Raw genomic sequence first — 21616 nt, forward strand, 5'->3', positions numbered from 1 at the left:
TTCTGTGGAAAAATTGCTCTCTGTGAGTTGGACTAAATATATCAGTAGGTTTTTTGCTATTTAGGGTCACTCTTTTTTGGAACTGGTGGGAAAAACCAAAGTGGCATTAACCAACCCTTCCCCAGAGACTAGATGTCTAGTTTGTGACATTCTCAGTCCTCCGCAAGTTTCAGGAGAAGGCATTCTGTGGTCACTTTTAAATCCAAACAGAGGATTACTGCCAAACCATAGGGTCATTAAGGGTAATGCCTGCGTAAATATTCTAAGAGGGGATACTTCTAAACGATTCATTCACAGATTCCTATGAGAAGGAAGCTGCAGCATGTGGCAAGAAGAAATTACTGTCTTCCTCCATCTCTCCCCCTTTGGAGATTGAAGTTACAGAAGAACAAAGAAGAGTTCTACGGTTAGTAATGGCCAGTAGCTGTAAACTTTTAGGAATGGCTCTCTTGACCAGGAAGATCTCTTAAGTATTGCTAGGTTAACATGAAGCTTGGGAAGGAAGCTGTTGACTCTTTCCTGAGCTGAGACCAGTTGGCTATATCTGTGCTGGGGGAAATAGGTGTGCTTCTAGGGCACATTGCTACATCTCATGGCAAAACCATGTGGTATGCCATTTCTGTACCTCAATATGCTGTGGTTACCCTGGGAAAGGAAACCTTCGCATGTGAGCCAGAAGAGTGCCAAAGCCGTCTCCAATAGATCCTGCTGTCTGGGGCTCAGGACCTGGGTGTGTGCACTGGAATGCAGTGCCCATAGTGTCAATCTAGTCACTGATTTAACAGGCACTGTTTGAGAAGAGAAGGATTGGCTATGGAAAGTTTGTATTGTGAATCCTTCAGAAATGCATTCCTTAATCCTAGGTGCCTGCCAAGAGTAACTCATGAACACTGTTTCCCAAATGTTTCAGAATGGTGGCCTAGCTACTATTAAGATATTTAACTTTTGTACTGAAAGAGTTTAGATGCAGTTTGTTGTTGGACTATGGCAGACCTATTGGATGCTAGTCAAATGTTTCTCCCAAAAATCCCTGTGTCACCTGCCATGTGCATTTGTGAGGTTTTTTTCCTTTGCATTATTCTTCATTTTCAGGTGAGGTTCTATCTTGATATTCTCAGGACTACTTCATTATTCTAAAACTGCTCGTTTGTTATGCCTGTGGCAAACTCAGCAGCTTTTATGTCACTCCTTGTTAAGATTGTTGCCTGTTATAGGGATACACTTGTTTGTGTAAAGCTCTTTTTGGGTGTATTCCAATCATAACAGTATCACTGCTGTACCCATTTGGTATATTTGTGTGAGAGTGGCCAATACCAGAAATTCCAAAGGGAAGTGTAAAGCACTAATATGTTCCACCTGCCCTAGGGAAAAATGTGAGAATGTAACCATTGCTGTTCATAGTTCAGTAATATTTGGATGCCTTTGTTGTTCCTACCTCTTAATGATGTTATTGCTAACATTACAATATTTGTAATGCCTCTTGTTCATGAATTATTTTTGCACTCATCTTTGAATGTCCCATTTCTGATATATCTGTGTTTGAGACTGGATGGCCAAAATTAAATTCAGTACACCAGGTGAGGGTATCCCATTGATTTGTACAGGAGCTTTGCAGTTGTGCCAATATTTTCTGTCTGTAATATCAACACCTGATATTTTGACTGCTTTTTTGGCTACTGCTACTGCATGAACTCCTTGCTTATTGAATGGTCATGACAATGAAAGAGTTGTCTTTTTTTAATTATTATTATTATTGCTATTTATGTAGAAGCCAACAAAATATACAAAGAAATCAAATTATTCCTAATAATTGGCATTTTTTTGTCTTCAGGAGCAGTGAATTCAGTTTTTCTGTCTATCTTTCATTATAGCTTTTTCATTCGTCCTACTGATTTCATTCACCATTTTTCCACTTGTTTTAAGTTCTGATTGAGTTCAACATCGGCTTTAGTCTCAGCTGACATAAGTAATTTCCTGCTTGACCATGTCTCTTCTTTTCCACATCATTAATAAACAATTACGAAGATACAGATCAGGACTCAGGTCATGTTGAACACTGACCATCTGTTGCCAGCATACCTTTTTTTCTGTAGTCTCATGATAAATGTTATTTCTCTATCAATGACAACTTTTTGCATTTGCATTTCTAGTCCCTTTTAAAGAGGCAGTATCAAATTCTTTTTGAAAGACCAAATAAGTTCTGTGAGCTAGTTTTCTACATCAGCTAAATCACAAGCGTACTACAAAAATCAGTAAGATAAAGAAAATGAGAGGCATGGATTTCTTTTAGGGACATTGTTTAAATTATTCAGCACAGTGGGATGCCACTTGAGATTTTCAGTTATCACTTGAGGTGATGCAAGAGGATTACTGGTGCTCCCCTATACTGGTGCTGGCTTACTGGTGCTTTTAATGTGTTGTTCTTCGATTTATCAGTGTTTATTGGCAGCTCATCTCTTTGCAATCACTCCGCGAGACTATCCTTACTAAAAAGTTATGAATTAAAAGTACTATGTAAAAATCAGAATTCTGTTGTTGTTGGCAGAGTATGATTGTATTCTGTGGTAAAGTTGGATGTAATGAAATAAATTGACTTCCCCAAAAGACCTTTCTCTTCAGCTATACTTGCTGTTTAATAGATCAGCTGGACCTCTGGTTCACCTGCAGCTTTGATTCTGTTATTTGTCTGCTAAGCATTGTAGCCATGCATTGTTCTGGTGACTCTCTTGAACTTCCTTTTTTTTTTGCCCCTTAAAAAAAGGAAAAAAAACCAAAACAAAACAAGAAAAAGCCTGATTGACTTGAATAGCTGCTGGGATTCTGTCATTTCACCACAATGGGCTTTTTCTGTCTTTCTCTGCTCTTGCTGAAGGCTTTACATTTCTTCTTTCTTTGAGTGGAATTGCACAAGTTGTCTCCATATGGAGGCTAATAATTGTATTATTCTCATGACTGACTTTTGTAAGTTTCGATTAGCTTCTTTTTTATTCAAAGATTCTGTTTTCTAAAATAGACCTTCAGCACCTTCGATTTAAATGAATATTCCCTGAGTTAATAAACTATATATTGCTACAGTTGTTTTCATTTTGAAGACAAGTTCTCATCTGACTGTGAAGGCCTGTTTTTGTGTGTATTTTTCCATCCACAGGATGACATGTCAGGTTAAGTAAAGGTTGTTCTTTCCTGAGTTCTCTTTGCTTAATGGGATGTAAAGTTCATTAAACCATCATAAATTTCTTAAAATGTTTTTTTCCATTGTAAGTATCTGTTATTGAATTGATGTAAGAATTTGTTATTGATGTCAATTGAAATCACAGATTTTTAGGTTAGACTTAAAGGAATCTTTTTGCTGTGTAATTTCAGTATCTGGAATGTTTGTGTGTTGAACCAGACCCCTTGTGCATCTTTAGAAAAGATAGATTTATGAATTTAGACATAAAGCTTCTCTTCACATAACACAGGAACTCTTAGATCTTGTGGTTGTGGAATATGAAATATGCACAGTTGACTGCAGTGAAGAAATGTGGCTGCATGTAGGCTAAAAGGGCAAAATTACTTGGAACCTCATGATGCATAGATTTTGAGATTGGAAACTGTTACAGGAAGAAACATGTATGTGGACTACAGAAATATTTATGTATGCCATGGAGACAGAGCTACTGTGGTTGATGTCTCATTCCTGATTTTTTTTTTTCCTCAGATGCTGCTATAAAAATTTGGAGGACTTGGGTCTTGAATTATCGTTTCCTGAGACGAACAGGTCCTTGATTCTAGTGAGGAAAGTGCCACTGTGTTTCATAGAAAGAGAAGCCAACGAATTACGACGGAAAAGACAACCTGTCACTAAAAGCATTGTAGAGGTCAGTTGTCGATACAAGTGAAATTGTGATACTGAGTCTTGTTCTATATTAATGGCTCAGGGTATTAGAATATCTCTGTTATAAAGGAGACAATGAAGTCCCTTGGCAAATGTGGGTGCCATCCCTTTTAAGTAGCTAAACAGTCCCTAAACTGAAATCCCTGAGCTGTAAAGAAACAATAGGAGGCTGTTTCAGAGTTGGACTAGTGGAGAAGCTAAGAAAAATAGTATGTAGTACAGATGTTTCAACAGTTTACAGCTCATGAATGCTTGAATGAACAGTGTAATGATTAATATTGCTAATACAGAAATGTTGTTTGTTAGGATTTAAAGTTGTTTTCCTGGAATCTCCACATGCGTAGTGCAGCTTTCTAAAAGCTCTGTTCCAGATGTTCTGAAGTTGGAGGAAGAAATTGCTGAACTGATTACTTGCAGTTTCCACTGCAAACAGTTCTCCGCAATCATAACTGCTTCAAGGACTCCTTAAAAATTGTTTCTGGAGTACCATGATCAGCCACTAGGCTGAGCCATTGTGAACCAGGCCAGTCTTGCCATACATCTCTTTTAATCTCTTTTAATATTAAACAGAGAAGATGCTTCATCTGATTACATTTTCTTTTCCAACCTTGTTATAATTGGGAAGAACTCAAAATGTGCTATTCTGGTGTGATTTGTGAGCCAAGAGCATTAAAAATGGTGGAGGAGGGGATCAGGTCTGTGCCTCACAAGCACTCATTCTTAGCTGACGCCTCAAGATTTCATGAGCATTTTGGCAGATCTGTTCTGCAGTCTGTTTTATTTTAATTAGGACTAGTAGGACATATTCATGATTGATTATGAATTCATTGCATTTTAGACAGCAGAAATTAGATCCACATAGACTATTATCCAAAGGAGAAAGGGCAGCTATTCAAAGATAACAAATTCATTGCATAAGAGTTCCATTATACCTATTCTACAGGTAGGAAACTTATGCAGAGAGGAACCAAATGATCAGTGTAAAGTCTGATAAGATACTTGTGAGAGGTCAGCACTTGCACCTAGATCTTTCACACTGCGGTCAGTGTACTAGCAACAGCGTATTTTTTCCTGGTTCTGGCAGCTACACAGTAAATTACACACAGATGACGACGAAGCAGGGTATGGGCAATGAAAGAGAGAAATAGCAACTGACGATACTGCTTTTTTCTTTCCAGGATCTTATTCAAGAACAAGTTGAGGTAAGTTGCCATCCTCTTCTCAAGTTGACTATAATAATGCAAAGTTAACTGCATGAACCAAAGGGAGCAAGTGTGTTAAGCCTCAAATGAGAGAAATGGAATCCACTAGCTTTTTCTCAATTTTAGTTTCCTTTGTGTTACAGTTCTCCCTTTTTCTCATATTAAATTGAAAGTAAGATGATGTTCCCTGACTACTTTTAGCTAGTGCAGACCACAGGAGGAAGAGCACGGGGGACGCTGCCTCTGACGTTTCTGAAGGTGTTAGCTTCCCAGGCCTGTCACGGTAGGGAAACTATACTTTCCTTCTTTTTTTTTTTTAAAGCCTTTTTTTCTTTACACAACATCCTCCCTGGGGAAGTGGTTTCAAAATGTGTTTGCAGGAATTCCAGGATTACAGACTGTGCAGGGATGTCTACATAGTGATGAAGAGATAATGATCTTATCGTGGACAGCACTGTGAGCGACAAGCAGTACTGTTCTGATTTATCCATGTATGGGCCTAACATACTTTCTGGCCCTCATATGAAACACAGATAGAATACAGTTCTGAGATACACTCATCCATGTGAGCTCTGAACCATTCCAATAACAGCTCTGTGAAGGGGCAAGGGGAGGTGTTGGAATCTGCTTGAAAGCGAGCAGGAAAGACTTACAGACACCCTACCCAAAAAGCATTTTTTATTTCAGGTAAGTATCAAAAGTACTAGTTTAAGTGTGCCTGTGATCTTTAATGTATTTTTGGAAGGAGTGCGATAAGAATTTACATCTTCTAGCTGACTATGCCTTTCCGGCACCTGGAAGTGAGCACACCTTACAGGTGTAGACTGCAGTAGCTCTAGCCTCTTGTGGCAGTTCCTGTGCCATATAAAATATTAACAAGATTATGCTGAAGGGGTAAATGTGAACCAAAAGCATCTATTTTCACTGCATTCTACAAACGGCAGATAATATATAAAATATGAAATATATTAATTTTTTTTTTTATATCTAAAAAAACTCCCATGGCTGAAAGGCAGATGGTCTTGTGTGTCAGTGAAGGCTAAAGACTGCAAAACCCTCTGAAATGACTCCCTAATGTTCTGTTTGGATTTCCTCTGGATGCCATTAATTGCTCACCTGTGAGAAAGGATTTAGTGGCAGGGCTAGTGGTCGGTCTTGCAACTGATGCCTGTCAGTAGCTGGCACATAGAACCAATAAAACCTGTGGAACCGGTATTAGCCATGGACTTGGTTTCATACTTCTTGATTTGTGAACTGGTTCCATCTTCAGCCATAACACACACACACACACACACACACACACACAATTAAAACCAAAAAGAAATCCTACCATCCATCAAATTTGGGTTAGGTGAAAGTTTAGGCCATAGAAAGCTGATCTTTATGCAGCAGGCTGGTTAATTGAGCTAAGCCCTAAGCCTGCCATACTGCAACCTCCCAGGTAATCTTTGGGAGCTGCCGTGGTTTCTGTGAAGAGCACAGGTGTGGAGGGAAGGCTGCTGGGAGGTTTGCATTCTCTTTGGCAGCGCCTGCAAGAATTTGTATCTTTTTTTCAGGTGCTATTAAGTTCAATGAGCATTTGACTTTGGAGGAGAGCTGCAGGCTTATTGAAGCTTTGTCATCTTGCCAGCTTCCCTTCCAGTGTGCTCACGGAAGACCTTCCATGATGCCTCTTGCAGACACAGAACATCTACAGCAGGAAAAGCAGGTACTGTGAGGGACACAGATACACCTCTGATAATCCACACACTGGATTAACAGAGGCATGTCATGTATGCATGGGCTGGAACTAGAATGGCCCAGTTTGAAACCATCACCACTGGCTTTATCTTACTGGAATATTTTACACAGCTGTTACCAATAAAATAAAAGTTCAGGACATAAAACCTCTGTTCTGCAAATACTTTAGCAAGGATCTTACCATATTGCATTTGAATAGTACATTGACTTGAATGGGGTCTGCTAATCAACTATTTAAAGTGTTAGCAGATTTTAAGTGTAAAACTTGGAAAACATAAATTCTGATACTTTACTACTGGCAAAGATGCTAATTAAACAAACATCTCCTTCCCCAAAGTTGAAGATGCCATGAAAGGGGGGGGGGGAAGGAAAAAATAGCAACATTAAAAGTTATTGCTTCTTCCCTTTTGCTATTACTGTACTATAAGTTATGAAATTCGATTCTTCTGAAAGTCAGGTGGGACTTTGAATTAGATTTTTAAAACCCTGGGAAATTATTCTACTAGGGCAAAGAGTATGAAAGCATTGAAGCTCATTTACTTGGTTATGCTTCTTAATTTTTCTCCCTCCAGCCCAAACCCAACCTGTCTAGACTGCGGAAGATGGCACGGGCATGGCACCTCTTTGGGAAAAAAAGACCCTAATCAAAAAAAGCAGACTGTAAGCTGCAACCACTTGCTATTGGTGTTGGTATGAGCCAGGTCCCCCTGTTGTTAGACCTCAATGCCCTGTGTGGAGCCAAGTTTCTGAGCCAGGGTGGTCACTGAAGTTCTGCTCCAAGTACTGACCTAAGCAGCAGAGACCAGCCAGGAGCACATGGCAGGAGGAGCCCACCCTTGTAGCCTGAAGTGTCTTCACATCGCGGAATTGAATTGTAAGCCTGCACCTTATGTCAGTGCTTGACTATCAGAGGCAAGAAGTTACAGCCATTTACAGTTACTAAGGTGCTTTTTTTTTTTGCTGCAAATGCAGCACAATTCTGCATAAGAGAGACTTAATGTATTTTATAGTGACTTGAAAATGGGGAGGTATTTATTAATAAAATTAACACAAAACTCTTTCCTTGGGCTCATGGCAGTAGTTGGAATGAGGACTGACCAGCTTCATAGTATGTGTAGGCCACCTTAGGATCAGAAAACATTATTTAACTAGACAATGAATGACACACCCAGCCGTTTTCTCCAGCTCCTTGCAGTTTGCATTCTTGAGTGAGAGATTCCTAAATCCTAGCATAGCCCCATCCTCTCAGGGTACAGAAACTTATGCCCTTATTAACTTATTAACTAAATAGCCCATGGCATTTGTTACAATAGGCAGACCTTTTTTTTACAGGTTCAGTTGTGTTTAGTGTCTCAGTCTAAGGTAGAGGAGTAGAGTTTATTTCAGAACGGAAAAAGATGACGTCTTTGTTTAATCACAGACATCCAACTTAAAACCAAATCAGAGAGATAGTGACACCTGCTGAATCAAAAGCAAAACAAGGAGTGGAAACCGCTTTCATCTGATGCCTTAACTGTCATGTAGTGTATTGCCATGCATTGATAAAAGGGACTAAGAAAAAGTGATCTGACCGACCTGCAAGAGCCTGGTATTTCTAAGTTGTTCTATGCTGCCCATCACAAAAACAAAAAACTTCCCAAATAAGACCAGATGCCCACCTAGGAAGATTAATCGCAGTCACTCAATTAGTACAGGAGAGGAAAGACCCCCAGACTACAATCAGTGAATCAAGAGCTTGAGCTCTGCCTTCCAACATAGAGGTGAACACACTGGCTGATAGAACTTCTGAAGGTCTGCCTTTCATCAAGAATGGAATTTCCATCCCAGCATTGTTCAAAAAGCTGGTTTGTATTTCAGCAACTCACCAAAAATTGTCAGAAAACTCTACCCAAAAAATCCATTTTCAAGACAATTGCCAGTGGATTCATATCACACTCGTATGTGAAAGCACACCGTAAAGCCTGCTACTGCATCGTAGGTGCAGGCAACTCACTACACTGGTAAAACACCTGCTAGTTAAAGAAACAAAATATGGAAAACATGCTAAAACACTGTAAAAACCCTTTATCACAGCATACTTCGAAGCCCCAGTTACACGTAGGCTGTTTCAAAATCAAAGTGGGTTTTAGCAGCTCCATGTGGCTTCTAACACAGTACAGATCAAAATCTGTACAAGAGTTCTGCCTTCTGTTGCTTTTGGATGGGAAGGACACTGCTGAGCAAATTCCCCACAGCAACACATCTTTGTGAAGTACACTTTAATTAGCTGGTTTATCTTTCTAAAGAGAAAGACAGGAAGAGTCTGGAGACTGACATGCTTCATGGCATTAGAGTTCATAGTCATCTGGATGGTAGAGCTCACTCATGAGGCGGTAGATGTAGGAAGGTGCGTTACCCCCAATGTTAGAAATGAAGAGAGTAATGAGCTCTGGAGGGACATAGTCAAACACTGGGCAGTGAACATTGATCTTTGCCAGGATCTCCCCTGTAAAGTGAACAGCAGCAATATTAGACAAAACAACTCAAAGTACATTCAGCCTTCTGCACATCTTCCTGAGCCCCTGAAGAAACTGTCTATGCGTATGCCGCCCTGCCGTCAGCGATGGAATTTCCTGAATACTTTCCAACTTCCTCACTGATGTCACTGAATTACGGGTACACAGCAATCTTGAGTGAATGGCAGCACTTCTTTTGATAGTTTGTACTGATAAAAACCCCAGATCCTCCTGATGTACTAACTGCCAAAAGAAATGCCAGTATGTAATCAGAACGCAAGAATCCCAATGCTGCCAAAGTTATTCTTTAAAGAAAAGCTCAGAAGGCCAAACCGAAAAACTTTTGCCAAACTGGGTATCTTAATTTCAAAAGTCTTTGTCGCATAGAAATGGGGCTCTGAAAGAGACTTTGCTGTCTGAAAACAGGCCTGGGGGCTGACGCCTTTCTGAAGATGGTGTTTGTGTAGGAAGCCCACTGCAGAGATACTGGGTTTCAACAAGTGGCTCACGTAACCAAATTTCAAGAAGTTAACATGAGTTGTAGGAAGGAACAGATGCCTTTGGTGTTGGGCATCTGTTCTGTCCCACAGGGAACTGCTTGGCACCCTTGTCACAATCCTATAATAAACCACTGTTTCAGAGCAGAAACAGAAGTGCAAAGATAGTGTTCAAAGGAAATCCTTTTCCTGTACTTTCTGTAATAGAAAGTTACATATAAACCAGAATGGTTCCCAACAAACTTTTTTTTCCCTGTTTAAGACAACAGGAAAGAATTTTCTGACTTGGGTTACAGGACAGTCTTACGTTTAAATTTTATGTGAGGGTCTAGTGGAGCATGTCCCTGCCCATGGCAGGAGGGTTGGAACTAGGCAAACTTAAGGTCCTTTCCAGCCCAAACCATTCTATGATCCTATTACCAAAAAAAAAAAAACCTCAAAAATTATAGCCCCCACCAGCTTGACCCGCCGTATAAAGAAGAACTAGTACCTTCTGTGAATGGCAGCACTTCCTGTGGTGACACAAACTTGTGGAATGAATCTTCTTCATTAGGGAACTGAAGGAGAAAGAGTACAGAAAGGTCAGGAAAAAGAGACCGCCTCGTTATCCTAGTGAAAACACATCCTGGGTGCTGGAAGGAACTAAAGCAGAGGAAGATGACTTGCCATGTGACACCACATCTGTCTACAATGATTACATAGTGCCTGTGCCTAGAACCTCTGAAAGGTTTTCCTCAGGGCTTTTAGAGCCTTCTATGACCTGGCCGCCCTTCTGCAAAGCCCACTAGGGAACTGGGGCAGAGAAGTGACTTCCTCATCTGCAACTTTACTTGACAATGCTGAAAAAGTACTGAGCGTAAGAAACAGTTTAGAGCATTTCCATCTACCCCCTCTGTCAGGACACAGGGTCTTTCAACACTGAAGATAGAAATTGAAATCCACTGTGGCTGAAGAACAGTAAGTATGGTGATGTCAGTCTCTAGTAGGCAGTGGTCTACATCCTTATACCCAATGCACTGCTTACTCAGCATGTGTGGAGGAGGAGGGTGCTTCAAGGAGATCCTGAGGTGTTCCAAATTTGGGTGAGGATCTCCTCTCTGAAGTAGCAGCACTAGATACGGGACATGGCTCATTTACCATCCTCACCTTGGGACAGATGGTACTCTCCACCGTAACCTCCCACAAGCATAACATCACCCTATCTCTCTGAAGAGCAGGTGCAGTCCTGCAGAGCTGCTGTACGTACCTGCGGTGAAAGCTTGAACATGGGGGCACACACGATGAGCGGAGTGGAGTGGTGTTTAGCTGCCAGTGCCAGAGTGTGTGTCCCGCTCACAGCAATCAGGGCGCCGTTGGCCAGGATTGTCTTTGTACCAATGATGACCTTAAAAGGCAAATCAACATTAGCTAACATGTTCCACTGCAAACTGGGGAAGGAACGCTTCCTGGCTTGGATGCTGCCGGTTGAGCTGGAGGAGGAGTCTGTCAGAACAGCCAAACAGCCAGTGGCTGGAGTTATAGGGCAGCTGGATGCCTCATCTGTTTCATCTGGCACTGGCTCTGCACCGAGGTGTTCCTCTCTAACAATAGCATGACTCCAGCATGGTGAGGCCAGCACAGAGAACTTGAGAGGACAAATGTGTGTTCTACTGCAGGGAACACCAAGCAGAAACTGGGCTGTGTTCCCTGCTGTTTTACAAGCCTGCAAAGTAAGCTTTGTACAAGTAACTTGACTGCTGGCTGCAATCTTGATGTAAAATGGTATGGCTGGATTTTATTATGTTACAAGTACTTTTTTGATTGGTGGGTTTGGTTTTCTTTGTTTGGTTTGGCTTTTTTGTTGGTTTTGTTGGCTTTTTTTTTTAAGTTTGGGGTGCCAAGTCTTCATCTCTACAAAAGTACAGAAGAAAGGTCTGTTCGAAAAGACACACCTTGGTGATTCCCTTCACCACCCATCTTGTGTTCCAGGCAAGGGGAGTTTCTCCCCTTTGGAAATGCTGCTTCTTGTTCCATTTTCCTTAGAAACTGAAGCTAATCCTTTGAGGGTCTCATGGCTTAGTTTCTTTTAACTAAGTGTGCTGCCTGTTAGCCACTAAGGCACAAAAAACCTACCACCATGCAGATAGTCATCATCATACTGACTTGGGGTTCCGCACTGAATCTCCACCCCAGCTGTAGACAGGGCCTGTTACAATTTTGAGTCTTCAGTGAAGAAATGCATCCATCACTGCTGGGACCTGCAGCTGGTTTGGGAGGCCCAAGCACCCAACCCAACCCCCTCCTTACCTTGTTGACTCGAGACATGACAGCAAAAATAGCTGCATCACTCATGACAGTAGTTTCAATGTTCTCTTTAGACAGTCGGACAGCCATTTCGTGACCCTAAAAAGAGGGAGAATCCAATTGGTCCCCTGGGACATAGCTCCTGCAGCACAGCTGTAGAGACATTAGCACCCAATTCTTGTCTGAACTGCAAAAATAGTGAGTGACAGAGCACAAACAGAGCCCTTCGACTGAAGGACACGGGGTAGGCTAATGAAACTTCAATCTCTCAACTGCAGACGAACTTCCGTAATGCTCAGCTTGCCTCCAGAGACAAGAGCTCAGCAAGAACACACGGCGCAGCGCAGCACCTGAAGACAGCCAGCCTGGCCTTACCTGGCAGAACGGCGCACACTCCGCCACGATGACCTGGAACTTCCTCTTGCGAGCAGCTTCCTTCAGGAATGCCTCAACAGTGCGCGAGTAGCCAATGGTCATGATCACCTCATTGGAGTGGATGTGCTCCAGCGCCTGCATAGCAATGTTATCAGTGGTGCCCTCTGTAACAGAAGGAAGCCACGGATGGAAAAGTAGCCAGGAAAAGCAACACTGGTGCTGCTAGGGCTATCCTCCAAGATCAATTTTTACTAAAGCAATGCTATGAGCACTGGTAGAGCCAGAGCAGCTTTTCTCCCTGTTCCTTTTACCACTGGAGAGGGACCACAAAGCTGACCCTTCAGTGCCCCATGCTCCCTAGCTACTCATAGAAATAGCTGTACTGAATGAAGGGGGTGGACTGTGTCAGCGCTGCTCCAGATAACCACCATGCCCACGCAACTAGTGGCAGAAACTCAGTGGTTTTACAGTTCAGTAGCACCAGAACCACATGGAAAGGAGAGGCAGGGCAACCTGGGCCTCCCCAGAAGAAGGGTCAGGTGCCTGATCTATCATAGGATCGCAGAAAAACCTATAACCGTACTTTGTGACAAGGGCCAAGTTATACGTGCCCAGGGATTAAGTCCAACTTTGGCATATTTTTGATACTCTTTCAGACAAGTCAACTCAAGACTTCCCAGAAGACCAAGAGCCAACTGACTCTCCACAATGTCCCACCCATCTCCCTGCATGCCAAAGAGGACTTAGTATTAGGCCAGGGAGCAACAGGACTTCCATTCCTTAGTTCCTTCAGATTAAGCATCCCAGATCCTTGCTGTTTTCTCTCCACCTAAGAGGAGGAGGAAGCATCAGTCCCATCCCATAGAAACTCCACTCCCGGGGCAGTTCAGACCCATCCAAACCTAGCTCTATTAGTAGCTCGTTAATAGCTTCAATAACGTTAGCTCTGAGGGGGGGATAAGGGGTGCTGAAATCCTCGCTCAGTCCTCCGGAGGTCAGGAGCTTGTGTAGGGATTCTTGCTGGTCGCTTTCCTCGCTGCGCCCATGAAGCCTGCGGGGAGAAGCAGCCCTTGAGCCTTGGGAGAGAGCACAGGGACACGGTCAGGTGGAGTACCATCCCTACAGCACAGCACACCTGGATGTGACCAGAGAGGAAGGAAAACCAGGTGCAGGAGGCACACCATGCCACAGAGCTGCCCTAGCTGTCTCTGGCAGAAAGACACCAAAGCTCTGCCAGGAAGCACCTTCCTAAATTGTGTGCCAACACTGCAGCCCATGGATGAGGAGCAGGATCAAAGCTGCTGCTCCAGTAGGATGGACCCTCCTGGGAATACAAGAGAACAGCCCAAGGTCGCAGCACAGACTGTTCTCATGCACCTGCAACACACATGCCAAGTAGAGTTTCACTAGAGGAAATGTCATCAGCTACACTGAGAATGACAGGTTTCCTTTGATGTCAAACTCACTGAACACCCCCTTCAGGAGAGGTGGGAAAAGGGAGTGATGGAAACTAAAGGGGTCTCACAGAAGCAGCAGAACACTGCATGGGAGGGCTGTTCTGAGCTCCTAGGAGGGGTACAGGCAGCAAAAGAGGGGCATTTCACCTGCCATACTCCTCCCGAATAACCTTCAGCACTCGCCGCACCATGTTGCCCACGGTTGTCTCAGATGGCTGGGCTGCCGTCATCCTCTGGCCCTCTGTCCGGATCAGATGCATGAGCTCCCCTGAAAGAGTGCAGGGCCTCAGTTACCGCTGCCCAGAGCGAGTGTCAAACCAGTGCACCCACCCCACGACAGCCCGAGGGCTGAGGCTGGCTCTGGTGCTGGGAACACAACATCCAGAAAGAGCACAGAGGCAGGAGCAGGAAGCCGCTTGCAGAGGAGCTCGTTCCACTGGGTTTTCTGTACCTGAGTCACACGGACGCAACACAGACTCTGAACTTACAGAAGCCCATAAGCAGGGAGGCCAGTGAAAGGAAACTGCCGGCTGCTGGAACGGCCAGCGCTGGGGCCGACACCCCTCAGGGAAGCGCAGGGCTGCGGTGGCCCAGTTCCTCGCTCAACGCCGCCGAGAAGCGAGACAGGCGGGAAAGGGCTGCGGTGCGGCAGGACAATCACTGGGACCGCAGACCCCGCTCCCCCGGGCCGCCCGCCCTCTCTGCTCCCCCCGCAGCCGACGGCCGCGACCGGCGCGCCGGGCCCTGCAGAGGCGTGGCCCGTCGGCCTCGAGGCGTCCCCGCCCCCCAAAGCCTATTCCCACCGCCGGGCCCTGCCGCCGCCTTGCTCCCGGCGCCCGGGAGACGCGCCCGCCGCCGCCCGGCCCTCACCGGCCCGGCTCCATCGCCCGTGCGCGACGATCTTCCGCAGCAGCGACAGCGTCTGCCGCGCCGTGTCCTCGGAGCGCGGCCGCTCCCCGCCGCCCCGCAGCCGCGCCACGAAGGCCTCGATCTGCTCCGACAGCTCCGAGCCGCGCTCGGCGGCGCCCGGCATGGCAGCGGCCCCCCCAACCGGCGCCGCTCCGCCGCCGCACGCACCGCTTCCGCCGCGCCGCTTCCCCATTGGTGGAGCCGCCGATGTGCTCCCGCCCTCCGCCGGCGGCGAGGCCAATGAGAGGTGTGGCCAGTGGGTAGGCCGCGGCTCGGCGGGGCTGGCGGCGGCTGTGCTAGGAGCGGGGCTGGTGGGGTGCGGGGTGCCGGAGCCGGGGGTGCGGGGCGCCGGAGCCGGGGGTGCGGGGCGCGGGCAGCCTCCCGGGGACGTGCCCCCGAGGCGAGCGCCGGGCCCCGCGTGATTCCCCGCCCCAGCTCGGGAGGCGTGTGCCGGCCGGGCCCGCGGGCCGGTCGCCGCCGCGCGGTGCGCGCCTAGCCTACACGCCGCCGTTGAGGCCTCCGTGCAGGGCAATGCTGCGGGCCGGCGTCAGGGAGGGCCTGCGCCAGGGAACGCAGCGTCAGTACTGCCGGGCAGGAGGCGGGGAGCCAGCCGGCTCTGCGGAGCAGCGGGGAGAGCCCATGTGCAGCGATTTACTTTGGACCGTGCGGTGTTCTAGACGCAAAGAGCCAAAGCAAATGGGGTGGGAAAGGCGCAGTTCCTGGCAGTCCAGTTGTTCATGCTGGCAGGAATGTAGCTCCCTTGTGTCTAGTTCCTGGAGCTCTGTGTCCAGCGAGCAGGCAGGAGCCATGGAATTCTCACTGCAGCGCTGCTTTACCCTGTGTTTCTGCTCTGTGTCCTGTTTTCAGATTAGGAAATCAAAGCAGACTGGTTTATGCTGGAAGCTTTCAGTGGGTGCTTCATACAGGCTTATGTAGAGCCTTGGGTGCTCAACACATCTTTTTTGTGCTTTGCCTGATTCTTTTAGGACTTGCCCTGCAGCCGGCTGCCATGCAGGGACTGTTGGGTCCCCAGCAAAATACCAAGAGCTGGTGCACAGGGTCTTGAGGACACATTGCCTGTGATTTGTCACACAAAGCCTGGGCTGCACTGAGAGTCCTCCCACACGTCTCTCCTCCTGCCACTTTCCCAAGTGCCACTGTGTGCCTGGAAGCCAGAGCGCCTGACAGTCTGGGGAAGGAAGCTCATCGCATCCCTTGAACGCCTGGCGAAAAGCTGTGTGTCTGGGCTTGCCTGCATGTGATTTTTGGGGGTGCTGCTGCCCTGGCTGGAAGTCACAGTTTCCCTCCTTGCTGAGCTTGTCTCATCCTTTGCCTCTGGAGAGACTCAGTAGAGGGTAACAGCATTTGCCCTCCTGATGGCTTGGCTGTGCTGGGCCCCTGCTGCCTTCTCTCCCCCTTCACCCCAGCTTTAGACATCTGTCTTCTTCCATCTTGTGTGAACTGGAGGCTCCGTGGAGCAAGGTCTGCCCAACTCTGCATTTGAGCAGGGTAACACGGTTCCCCCTTTGCCCCTCCGTGCAGCTACACTGCAGGCAAGGCAGGGGTGGGCTGCCTGCGTCTGCTGCTGGCTGTGCCCATGCGTGGCTGTGTGCCGGCTGCTGTGGGGTGCAGACCAGTCCCACGCGGGGGGGCCCGCCCTGCGATCAGGGCACGCAGTCAATTGGCAAAATAAAATAAATTAAAAATCATTGCTTCAGAGCTTTCCTTTGTTTGTTTACTTATCTGGCTAGTAAACAGAGCAGCTCTGGGAGATTAGGCAGGAGGGAGAAGAGGAAGGGAAACCGGACTCTGAGGTTATGACCTCCTTGTGGATGCTGGACTGTTTACATTCCCTGCTCTGGTCCCAGTAACTATTGCAGGCCAGCTTCTTCTCAGGGCCTGGCCTGGCTGAAGAGGTTTTTCCCTGCTCGCGCTGTTCCTGCCCTGTCCCTACAGCACTTTCTGCTGGGCACTGCTGCCACAGCCGGCCAAAGACGGCTGGCAGCCTGATGTCCCTCGGGGCAGAGTCCTGCGCTTGGTCTGCTGCCTTGTATTTCATGAATGAAAGCTTCTGAATGGGAAATTCAGGAGCTATTAGCCCTGTGTAGCTGAGCTGAGCCAGAACCTGTGGCTCTCCAGAGAGTTGAAAGGCTCTGGCTGCTCGGAGGGACTGTGTTTACAAGACATGTTGTTTTAGCCAGCAGCTGCCACCAGGACCCAGTGAGTTAGGCAAGGAGCGCCCAGGAGGGCTCAGAAGGAGTGGGGCAGAGGAGTGGCAGTGCAGGGAGCATGGGGCAAGTGGGGAAGGCAGCTGGGAAGATGCACGTTGGTGTCCTGAGGTGAAATCTTGCCCAGAGGGCTGCCATGGGCACTGTGGCAGAGGCAATGTGGTGGGAGGTGCGTGTTTGCACCCTTGGGCAGCTGGAAGGAGACTCACCTGGTGGTCCACAGCTGCTGGGTGTTACGGAGTGGGACTCCCCTCTGTTGCCGTGGCCGCAGGCAGCTGCCTCCTGCACAGCACACTTCCTTTCGCTTCCCGGGTATATCCGGGTCCCCTGGGGCAGAGCTGGCCTCTGTAGCTTCCCAGCTGGTGTGTGAGCAAGCGAGGAGGCTGACACACTGCAGCCGGTGCTGGCGCTGTGGGCAGAAGAGCTGAGTAGGGATGAGCTGGCCAGCCAACCAAGGCAGCACGTTTTCTGGGCCTGCAGAGGAGCTGAAGCCTGGCTTATCTCCTCGGAGAGCTGCTAGGCTGGCCAGGACAGTGTCCTGCTCTGTGCCGGCAGGGATGGCTGCTGGAGACACTGCTTCCCTCCACCCAGTGAATCCTGCATCCCCAGGGGCTGAATGTCATCCTTCCAAGTGCTTGTGTGAGGGAGGAGAGGGCAGGATGGAGGCTGGGTAGAGCCTGGGAGCACTGGAACATCGTGTGCTGGGAGGCTGTTTGGATTAGAAACTCTCGGTGGATAAGTGGGCTGGATGAAATGCCAGGGAACGGAATCAAAGTTTGCTGAACTCTAGTAATTGGCCTCGTCTGCAACACCCGGGTAAGCAAAGCGAGCTGCTCGCACTCAGTGCAGGCGAAGGGAAGGAGCCAGCAGGCGAGAGCCAGCAGAGCCGTGGCCCAGCAGGAACAACAGCGGGCTGTCGGCACAGCACAGGCTGTGAAGACTGGATAGGTGACGTGGGAAGAGGCAGCGTAGGGCTGTTGCTGTGTGCCTAGGCCACTTGCTGAGCACAAGTGACTGAGATGAGGAGGGCATGGTGCTTGGCAGGAAGGGGGACATGATCACAGTCTAAGGAGGAAGATGCACCAAAGGTATCTTTGGTGTGATGTGGCTGCTCTTCAGAAAGTCCATGCTCAAAGACCTGAGACAAAAATGGAGGGGTCAACTCAAGCCCAAAACTCTTAGAGCCCATGTGTGAAGGCAGGGCTGTAAGGAGGCAGGAGTGAATCTGCTGAAGGGCTGAGGGAACCCAAACCAGCATTTTCTGCATGCTACAGGGGAGAAAGTAGGTCGCTTGGTAAGTGAAGGGGATGGAAATGATGGGCTGAACTGCATGCTGAATACACGAGCTGAAAACTCAAGCTTCCAGGGAAAGAAGACAAAAAACCCAAACAAACAGCTGATGATCAAAAGCAGGTACATGAATAGTTGGAAAGCTCAGCTCTGTGGGTCTGGAGGCGCACGCACACGTTGCCTGAGTCATCGGCAGTTTTAGCATGCTTAAAATTCATGGCTGACACTGCTGGTACCATGGCACGTGTTCTGCTGGTCTTTGCTGATGACCCCGGTAACAACTGTCCCCTAAACTGGTGATCCTCAGGGAAGCATGGCTGCCGTAACCGCCTGGGTGGCCAAGGAGAGACAGGCAGGGTTTGCTATGGGGAGTAACAGGATGGATTCAGCGCCTCAGGTTAGCGAAGGACTTGATGCAGCTCCTTGCTCAGCAGCCTGTGTGTACGTGCGCCTGTCTGCCTGGAAAGCGGCTGCTGGCTCATCCTCACGTCAGCGGAGCACCCACGGGCAGGCTGAGCCCATAGCCAGACCCTTGCAGTACCGATGGAGTCCACGCTCCCTATGGGAAATGAGTAGGTGGTTCTGAATCTGGCTCAGGGACCATCTCCTGCCAGCAAGTTTGCCATTCGTGCCCCCCTGCTTTTGGAACCTTAAAAAGAGAGACCGAAGCTGGGAAGCAGGAGGGGTTTTCTAGGGCTCGCTGTGGAAGCAGCACAGGCTGGGCTGCCCCTTGCCCTTCCTGGCCCCCAGGAGAGGCATGGGAAGCTGGCGTCCAAACACCTTCCCTGGATATGGAGCCTCACTCGTCGGCTCGTTCATCTGTGGCGGTTCCCCAGGTCTCCTCTTGGGATGCAGGCAGCTGGAGGCAGCTGGTTCAAAGGCCGGGCTGGTCAGGAAGAGGTGAAGGAAGTGTGGGAAGTCACTGCGTGTCATGTAGGAAAACAAGCCCCAGCGAGGGATGAGGGAGTGCGGTGTGGGGCTGGGTGGGAGGTGCCGGCCCCAGCATCGCTAACGGTGTGCCGGGCCTCCATACCCGGAAAGGGCGTTGGCTTTGCTCGGTGCCACCAAAGGCACCGGTGGCTCGGAAAGCTCGGTGGCACCGCGCAGGTGTTGGCCGTGGCGCTGTCACCGCTCAGAGGGCATGCGGCAGGCTGGCCGGGCTGGCCAGGAGGGGATGCCGGGGCCCGTCCCTCCAGGCCTGCTTCAGAGAAGCCCCTGAGCAGACCTGGTGCGGCTGTAGCAAGCCAGGCCCTTGGGGCGAGACAAAGCACGGCCGGCCGTTTTGTGGTTACCAAGGGGTCCATGACACCAGCAGTCTGGGCTGCTTCCTGGTCACCGGCCAGCTCCCCGCAGTTCCTCCGCTCCCGGTGCTGCAGCTGGCCCCGGGCTTGCTTTGCTCATTGTCTGCTGCGGGTGATGGCAGTTATTCAGCGGCTGCCAGGTTTCATGGAAAGGGAGAGATGAGCCACTCCTCCGCCCACATTCTGGGAAAGCCTTTGGGATGAAGCCCTGCCGATGCACACGTTCGCTCCTCGAAGAGGAGAGCGTGCTGCAGAGCCTGCATCCCCCCTCCGCCCTCATCCCAAATCCCCCCCCTTATCAGCAGGCATGATGCCGGGGAGCAGAGTTTGGAAGCAGCCCGGGCTGCTGACTCGTTCCATACAATAGTGGAGCCTGCTGCTCCCCGTCTCTTTGCCTGTTTGCCTTCCAGAGTCAGGCAGAGTCTCGCCATCACTATTATTTTGCTTTGTGTCAATATTATGACAGCTAAAAGCAGGAGAACTGCATCCACACGATAAGCAGCCAGAAGCTCTGGGCTGGGTGTGGATTGGGTTTGAGTTTGGCAGGGGAGAAAAGTGTCTGGCAGCCCCTGCCCACCGGCTGGCTGGGCTGGGAGAGCTGGGAGGCGAGGGGCAGTGGCAGAGCAGTGGGTGATCCATGCCCAGGCCTCTCTCTTCTCTGTTAAGTGCTCCCTGCCTTTTTCTCAGGGGAGATGAAATACAGTAGGTGTGCAGAGTATGTTTGGTTCTCCAGTGGAAAAGTAACCTCTGTCTCTTTCCTTGGGGAGAGGGGCTGCTCTGCTGGGAGAGTGCCATCCCTCCTGCACCGTGCAGGCCTGGGCTGTTTCATCTCTGATGGTGTTGGAGGGTCACACATGTGCTGCTGCACCAGCCTGTCCTGGCCACAGCTTGTTTGGGCTTTCCCAAGTGGAGTGCCCTGCAGCTGCCAGAAGGAAATTCCCATAGACTTTCTGGGGCTTGGGGCTCCACTCCCACTCGAGGAGCTCGGGCAGAGTGGAGTGAGCTGCGCTGTGGATGCTGCGTCTCCACTCCAGACTCTCAGCGAGGGGCTGTTGTTCTGGCACAGTACCTGCATGCCCTGAGGAGCCTGCTGACGAGATGCTTACCTATAGGCACCCACGTATGCTTGGGGCTGTGGTTCGACTCCTGGTGCCTCGCCCTGCTGCCGGGCTCTGCTCTCCTGCAAACACCCATGGCCTGGACAGTCCCTGCCACATGGGGCTGCCCGTCCGGCCACTGAGCACTGCGCCCAGCAGTGTGTGCTCTCTGTCACCTCCCCACTGGGCACAGCTGATTGAGAGCTGGTCATTATTAACCCTCCCATCTGCTGCTGGCACCTACCCACAGCTTTGCCCTGGTGGGAAGGCCACTGTCCCCTGCCACAGGCTCAGCCTCAGCACTAAACTAGCCCTGCACTGAAAGATGAAGCGTTAGGCTGAGCAGCACCGGGTCTGCAGATATCAATGTGTTTCTGGAGCACAGGCTGGTTGTTGAGAGCTATGGCTTCCCAGGGTCTGGTGGTCCTAGGGACTTCCTCCTTGGTGCCATTGTCCCTGTGCCTGTGGGAGATTGAAGCTGTGCCTGGGAGCAGCAGCCAGGCCTTGTCACAGGTTCCCCTTTGCCGGGGTCTCCTGCTTTGAGCCTTCTTGGGCAGCCCTGGTGCCTGTCCCATGCTCCTCCAGAACTCATGCCTGACCTGGGCCAGCCCCAGTGCCTGGAATCCAGGGGGGCAGATCCCGGTCTCCCCAGCAGGGGCCATGCTGTGCTGTCAGGTGCCTGCGATGTCGGACACTGGTCCCTGGGGAGGCCGAACTCCCCTCCTGAGGAACCAAAACAAACAGCAGAGTTCCTGCCACGTGCGGCCGGGGCTGACTAAGGCCGGACGCTTCCGCCTGCTGCGGGCAGCAGCGGCCGGGGCCGCAAGCCACCACCATCGGGGTGAGCAGCACAGCCCATTTCCCC

General features: G+C 49.0%; 2 protein-coding genes and 1 long non-coding RNA gene across 10 annotated transcripts in view; 2 read left to right on the forward strand and 1 right to left on the reverse strand.

The window, feature by feature from the left end:
- Positions 1 to 7881, forward strand: part of MLH3 (mutL homolog 3) — a 21160-nt gene extending 13279 nt beyond the window's left edge. For 3 of the 8 annotated variants that reach the window (XM_030481205.1, XM_030481207.1, XM_030481206.1), the window contains 6 exons: positions 298 to 406; positions 3701 to 3860; positions 5056 to 5079; positions 5281 to 5362; positions 6636 to 6787; positions 7392 to 7879. In XM_030481205.1, the coding sequence (XP_030337065.1) occupies positions 298 to 406; positions 3701 to 3860; positions 5056 to 5079; positions 5281 to 5362; positions 6636 to 6787; positions 7392 to 7463 (599 nt within the window). In that variant the 3' untranslated portion in view covers positions 7464 to 7879. Of the gene's footprint in view, positions 1 to 297; positions 407 to 3700; positions 3861 to 5055; positions 5080 to 5280; positions 5363 to 6635; positions 6788 to 7391 lie in introns of those variants that run through there. The other 5 variants (XR_003990788.1, XR_003990785.1, XR_003990784.1 and 2 more) reach the window with 5 other exon arrangements.
- On the reverse strand, positions 7830 to 15024 carry EIF2B2 (eukaryotic translation initiation factor 2B subunit beta). The gene is made up of 8 exons (XM_030481215.1): positions 14797 to 15024; positions 14074 to 14194; positions 13372 to 13520; positions 12470 to 12633; positions 12098 to 12193; positions 11058 to 11195; positions 10302 to 10368; positions 7830 to 9304 (listed from the first exon to the last, which is right to left on the reverse strand). Exons 1-8 carry the CDS (start codon positions 14957 to 14959, stop codon positions 9147 to 9149), a joined length of 1056 nt encoding a protein of 351 aa, XP_030337075.1. The 5' UTR covers positions 14960 to 15024; the 3' UTR covers positions 7830 to 9146.
- LOC115606009 lies at positions 14744 to 16544 on the forward strand. The gene is made up of 2 exons (XR_003990789.1): positions 14744 to 15082; positions 15822 to 16544. It is a non-coding gene; the product is annotated as an uncharacterized LOC115606009 (long non-coding RNA).
- Positions 16545 to 21616: the final 5072 nt, after the last annotated feature.

This window comes from Strigops habroptila, chromosome 4, assembly GCF_004027225.2.
Source record: "Strigops habroptila isolate Jane chromosome 4, bStrHab1.2.pri, whole genome shotgun sequence".
Classification (NCBI taxonomy): domain Eukaryota; kingdom Metazoa; phylum Chordata; class Aves; order Psittaciformes; family Psittacidae; genus Strigops; species Strigops habroptila.